At 44.2% G+C, this 6,502-nt stretch overlaps 1 protein-coding gene and 1 long non-coding RNA gene across 3 annotated transcripts in view; both read left to right on the forward strand.

Annotated features, from left to right (window-relative positions):
• Nucleotides 1-3,612, forward strand: part of tle2b (TLE family member 2, transcriptional corepressor b) — a 126,172-nt gene extending 122,560 nt beyond the window's left edge. For both annotated transcript variants that reach the window (XM_050054705.1, XM_050054707.1), the window contains exons 19-20: nt 379-455; nt 3,447-3,612. In XM_050054705.1, coding sequence (XP_049910662.1) covers nt 379-455; nt 3,447-3,554 — 185 coding nt within the window. In that variant the 3' untranslated portion in view covers nt 3,555-3,612. The remainder of the gene's footprint in view (nt 1-378; nt 456-3,446) is intronic.
• Nucleotides 3,613-3,678: 66 nt separating this feature from the next.
• The window catches only part of LOC126396542 (uncharacterized), a 3,785-nt gene continuing 961 nt past the window's right edge, over nt 3,679-6,502 (forward strand). Inside the window, exon 1 of the long non-coding RNA XR_007570577.1 lies at nt 3,679-6,436. This is a non-coding gene — a long non-coding RNA (uncharacterized LOC126396542). The remainder of the gene's footprint in view (nt 6,437-6,502) is intronic.

The following is a 6,502-nucleotide window of genomic DNA, read 5'->3' on the forward strand; positions in this document are numbered from 1 at the left end:
ACATTAAGATTAGCCAGTCTGCATCCTGGGGCGGGACCTAGCAAAGGGTTAATTTTAATCTGAATTAAACGTGTGTTTCCCTTAAACCTCTGAAGAGGTAAAGACTGGCCGAAATGTCCTCAGTTTCCAAAAGTGTCCTCACTCCACACAAAACATGTTTGGGTCCTCACTATGTTGAAAGTACGAGTACATACACACACACACACACACACACATACACACATATAAAAACTTGGATTGTTTCCTGAATGTTTCTGGAATATTTGCTGCCACTGACAAACACTGTCTGCTCTCTGTTATTTACAGTATACTATGCCTTTATCACCCCTTGTCTTTTGTTTAACCTGTCGTACTGTATGTGTGTATGTGCTATTTCAGGAAAGTGGTTTGTGAGCACAGGAAAAGACAATCTGTTGAATGCATGGAGGACACCATATGGAGCCAGTATTTTCCAGGTGAGAGACGGGTGCAGTGCTCTGAGGATGTTTGTGCTCTGTGTATATACGTATTTGTATATAAATATATACGTGTGTATCTGGGGCTGCAGAGTCATCTGTTAGTCAGTGTGGATAGTGTTGTTTAAGCTATCGCTGCTTCCTTTCCATGTATCTTACACATGCGCGCGCACGCACACACACACACACACACACACACAAACACACAGAGCCCTAGAGGCAAAAGAGAGAAAAAGATGAGGGGGTTCAGAGGGAGAAAGCGAACGATAAACATTTTTTAAAATTCCAGGTTTGTTGATCCATGGTGACTTGTGGAGGTTTATCAGAGAGTGCAGGCTGCCAAATACACACACACACACACACACACACAGAACAAATGTAATAACTCCATCGTGTTCAATCGCTCCATTTGAGGAAATGTTAAAACATGAATATGCAGGGAGGCAATATTTTTAGCTGAGCCAGTTCATCTGGGTGTGAATGAAACTAGCAAGGGGAGATGAAAGTACATTTAAGACGTGCATTTTCTGTGTGTGTGTGTGTGTGTGTGTGGCTGTGGCTGTCATATTTCTGTAAGCTACAGTGGGCAGCAGGGTTGGCGGCTCCTGTCTCTCCCTGTGGACTGAAAGGAGAATTCTGGCTATCTGCTTTGTTATCCAAATGCCAAGCGTTTCTCCTGCCAAACAGCTCCCTCCTGTCACCGTGTTATACGGAGCTCCTCTCTCCCTCTGTCCTCTTCCTCCTCTCTGGTTTATCACTGTCCTTTCCAGTTTCTGTCTCTTGCTTTTATTTAACCCCCCTGCTCTTATCATTTTTCCTCACTCCTCCTCCCCTTGTCTCTCTGTTTGTTGTTGTCCTTACTGCCTCTCTGTGCTCACTCATTTTTATCTTTCTCCTCTAATCTGTACCTCTACCCTCACTTTTTTCCTCTGTCCTTGTCTTTTGGTTTATCCCTGTCCTCTCTATCTTGCCTTCAATTTTTTTAATCCTTTTTTCTGACAGTAACCCATCACCTCTTCTTTCCTCTCTTGTTCACATTCTCTCTGACCCTTGGGCTTGCATGTCCCACTCATTCTCTGCCTCTCGCTGCTTCATTGTCAGTTTATCAAATATGCATCATTGGCATAGATCTTACATATCAGACTGACGTTGCCTGTGGTGTTTACAATGCCAAACTTTATCAAGACAGGCGTTCAGTGTCTGATATTAACTACTAAGAACTCATAAACATCGTAATTTTAGAGGTAAAGGGGGATTTATACTCGTGCAGCAGAAACTACACCATGGCTTACGCTGTTGTGAGCATTTATACTTGTGAGGTGGTGTGTCTGCGTCAATCTGCAGTTACACCTCGTTGATTCAAAACACACATTAAACATGGCTTAACAAAGAGATTTTAAAACACAACCACCCAAATACGCTTCGCTGTAACTCGCAGCATTCACAGACAAAGCACTTGTCTTTATCTGGACACATTTTCCCCACAAATACAACATGCTAATGTTTTTAGCACAAGCCTATGGCATTTTACATTGTATAAATTAGCCTAGCCGCTAGCAGACTTTTGCTCCTCTCATATGACGCCACGGACAGCAACATTTAACAAAGGTAACGTTACAAAAGTCAGCTACATTACAACTGACAAGGTTCACCGACAAGCCACTGTCTTATACTGACAAGTTTTCCAAACAATGTAACATGCTAACGTTATTAGCACAAGCCTATGGCATTTTACATTGTATAAATTAGCCTAGCGACGAGAGGAGATTTCCTCTGCTCATGTGAAGCCAGGATAAATCCCGAAGTATAAATCCTCGAAGGATGAATCACACATAGGACTTAAAATGGTATCTTGTGGAGGCTTTATCGTCTTCACAATTTATTGTTTCTTATCTGTGATATTAAAGTAAATAAAAGCTTTGTTTGCACTGAGGGAAATGGTTTCAGCTTACAAAAATAGACAGGAGGTCTGTGTCACCACAATGTGTAGTTACATTTCTGGGGAAGTGCACATCAGGTCACGGCTTAGGGTACAGCGTAGGCTCTACATCGACGCAGAGCTTACACCATAGATGCGGCGTCGATTCCTGCGTAAGTCTGTCCAGACAGTTTTCCTCTTTGTTCCTTTGTTTTTTTTTGTTTGTTTTATCTCTCTTTCCCACTCCATCTCTGACTCTTACCCTTTCCAAACTCATCTTTTGACTTGTCATTGCATCCTTCCCCCTTGAATGCCTCCCCCCAATTCCCCCACCTGCTATGTTGGTATAGTAGGAAGGATCCTGTATGAAATGGCCTCTCACCGGTGGCTTGATGATTGACAGCCCTGCTGTGCTTGTAGCAGGTGGGGTAGGGGAGGAGGAGAGGGGAGACGAGTTTAGAGAGGAGGAGGAGTCGACATGAGAGAGGGGGACAGAGCAAAAGGGGAGCCTAAGAGGATGGAGAGGGAAGAGGAGGAGGAGGAGAGTCTAAGAAGAAAGGAAGGAAGATAAATGATGATGGAGCAGTGGGAGGAGGAGGAGGCAGGGGACTAGAGGGAGCTTTAGATCATCTAAAGCCAGGTGCCCAGGTCTGGCTTTCAGACACAGGAGAGAAAAGAGGGGGGGAAAAAAGAGGATTGTGCATTTTGCCAGTTCATACAGACCATCAGACTTGTGCTGCTAGTGATGCTTAAACCTGCAGTTAATGAGGCTGCATCTCTCCAGAGAAACAGAGAGAGGAAAAAAGAGGGAGAGGGAGAGACACACATAGAGGCAGACGAATGAGTCAGCATCCTGGAGCTGTGGAGTTGTCTGTTTGGAAATAATTGCCGACTGTTTTGAAATGCAAATATGTCTTGTATGATTGAGTATTAGCTGATGAGTCATATCTTTTCTAACATCTTTCTCTTTGTGTTTGTTTCTCTCCATCTGTCTCCATCCATCTATCATCACATCTCTCTTTCTACTCTGTTTTTTTTTTTTTTTTTTTAATCTGTCTCTCACCCACTCCCAGTCCAAGGAGTCCTCGTCTGTGCTGAGCTGTGACGTTTCCCCGGACGACAAGTACATAGTGACGGGCTCCGGGGACAAGAAGGCCACGGTGTACGAGGTGGTGTACTGAGGGCCGGGACGAGATGGGAAGAGACAGGACGGAGATTTGGGGGCATTTTTTTTTTTTTTTTTTTNGTACTGAGGGCCGGGACGAGATGGGAAGAGACAGGACGGAGATTTGGGGTCATTTTTTTTTTTTTTTTTTTTCTTTTCTTTTTTTTTTTTTTTTGTTTGGAGGATGGGGGGGTCAACCAGTTGCCCCGCAAACCGCTCCTGATCCTCATTACATCAGCAAGAGAAGCACCTCCGTCTCAGTCCTCTGAGTCCTCCTGACCCTCACCCCTAATACATCACCCCCTCTCTCCCTTTTTCCTGTGATATAAGCTACAGTGGAAGCTCCCAGATGTCTCCTCCCTCCCCCCTTCCACTTTTAGCCCAAGGATGAGGCATGATAGCAGAGAGAGAGGCAGAAAGGGAAGCAGCAAGATAAGAAGGACAAAGGAAAAGGGCGGTGGAGCATAAAGATAAAGTCGGGAGGGAAAGACAAGAAGGAGGAGAGAAGGCGAGAGTGCGGAAGGAAGAGAAATGAAAGGGAGGAAGAGGAGAAGGAGGAGGAGGAGGAGGAGGAGGAGGGAGGACGAGGGAGGCAGGGTAATTAGGGCTGTTTCCTGATTAAGAGCTCAGTGGAAGGGAGGCCCCCAGAGGAGGCGCGGAGCGGCACTGTGGGAGCGCCAGCCAGGAGCACTGATACCACACAATCGATTCATTAGCCAGACAGTGGAAGCCTTAATGAGGCTGACGCCGCAGCTCGCTCTCCCCAGCGAGAGGTGTCAGGAGCTGGGGAACGATGACGCTCTGAGATAGAGGGGGTCGCTTCAGATACCCACATACACTGACATGAAACATAGACCTGCTCACACACACACACACACACACACACATGCAAGGCACACGTCATCGGACAAGAATACACACACTCTCGGATACACCCCCTTGAGGTAATGGTAGGAAAAGAGATACACACACACAACACACAGAGCACCCAATTAAACATTCATCGCAGCGCTCCCCGTCTCTCTGCTTAATATCTATTTTATTTTGGTCTGACAAAGGCAGCGTCTAATGAGCAGTGGAGTCAATGGGATTCTCCCAGGGCCCAGAGACACAAACACAGAACATCAGCCGAGCTGTTCCCTCTAATTCCTCTGGATTGTTCTCCTGACACCGGGCGCTGCACTCACTCTCATTAAAGGCACTGTCAGCTAGATGAAGTAGCAGCATGCCAACTTCACTGTAAGGCAGACAAGAGGGCAAATTAACACCACCCGATTACGGTATCATCAGCAGCCAACTAAGCAGCGACTAATCCGGATCCTTTTAAATTTTATGCAACTGGTTGCTGTTTTCATTTACAAACCAGAAGAGAATTACTGTTTATCAGAGTCATTATCTCCATCTCTGCCTGCCTGCTGATGTGCTAGTGTTCAAAGTACTCCGGCTAAATATTGTTCGGTAAGCTATTGATTGCTATTAATTGAGATGCTAAACACCTTGAAGGAAAAGTCTAATATTTTGGAAGATAAACTTATTCACTTTCCTGAAGAGAGTCAAATGAGAAGATTGATAACATTTTCATGTCTTTAGGCCAAAGCAGCCTGCTAACCTAGCTTAGCATAAAGACTGAGAACAATGGGGAACAGCTAGCCTCTTTCCAGGAGTGACAAAATTTACCAGCACCTCTGAAGCTCACCAATTAACACACTGCGTGTCATTTGCTTAATCTGTATAAAAACCGAGGTGTTACAGTGACAATTACGAGAGGTTATATGCTGGACTGTTTCTTTGTCCGAAGAAGGAACTTCCTGGAGCGTGCGCTGGTTTTCTCGTAACGAAATAGTCACACACATAACCTCTCTGGAAAACAGGAGGTTTTTCCACTTCAGTTATGGTATGGATTGAAGAAATAAGATATAACCAAGCCTCCAGGATCAACACCTAGGTTTGAAGCCAATCTAACATAGTTGCCAAACATTGTGTTACAACTTGTCATGTAATGGCACTGGGCCCAAAACTACTTTTTCCCATTGACTTACATTGTCAAAGATACTTCTGTAAATCAGTGGATACATTCTTTTGAGCATTGATGATGGTCTGATAACATTTCAAAAGTCTATGAACGTCGCCCGATGAATTCCTTTTGTCCCCGCTGTAAGTCTTAGTGCGCTTGCTCTATGAGCCCCACAGTGTTGAAGGTTAATACACTGGAATGGTAAAGTCATACCACCAAATTGGAGCTTGTTTGGCTTCATGCGCCAGTGAGCAACTTTCATAGCAATAAACGGGGACTTGCCTCTGAAGTTGTATCCAGTTCTCTTTATACATCCATGAATTTAACATGCTGGTAGTTGGATTTTGCATTGTTGGAAAGAGCCAGGTTAACTGTTTCCTGTGTTTTAATGCTACGCTAAGTTAACACCCTGGTTGCTGTAGCCTTATATTTACAGTACAGACATGAGTATGGTATTAATCTTCTCATCTAAGCCTCAGCAAGAAAGCAAAAAAGCTGAAACTTTCCCAAAATATCGAGCCGTTCCTTTAAACCTGATTCTTGCTCTTCAGTCCTCCTTGTATCATATTCCAAGCTGGCAGGCAAACTGTATATCAGAGCTCTCTCTTTCTGTAGAACATGCGTCACCAATGTGTAGACTAAACCGGCACATTTCAAGCTTTTCTTTTATTCCTCATTTATTTCAGTATTTTTTATGAATAGCGATTGCTTGTCTTATGTAATGATATGTTTATGTATTGGGGTTGCCTATGACTGCGTTTCGGGTTCGGGGGAGCAAACAGAAAGGGATGCACTCACAAATAGAGACACACAAAATCAAGTGAAACAGGCGGGAAAAATATTTTTTTGGTTCTTTTAATTTTTTTTTTTTTTTTTTTTTTAAAGTCAGTGTTTTTTTACCTTGGGGGGGGGTGACAGGAGGGGGCTTCACAACATCAGCGTCCCATGTA

This window comes from Epinephelus moara, chromosome 10, assembly GCF_006386435.1.
Source record: "Epinephelus moara isolate mb chromosome 10, YSFRI_EMoa_1.0, whole genome shotgun sequence".
NCBI classification, from domain to species: domain Eukaryota; kingdom Metazoa; phylum Chordata; class Actinopteri; order Perciformes; family Serranidae; genus Epinephelus; species Epinephelus moara.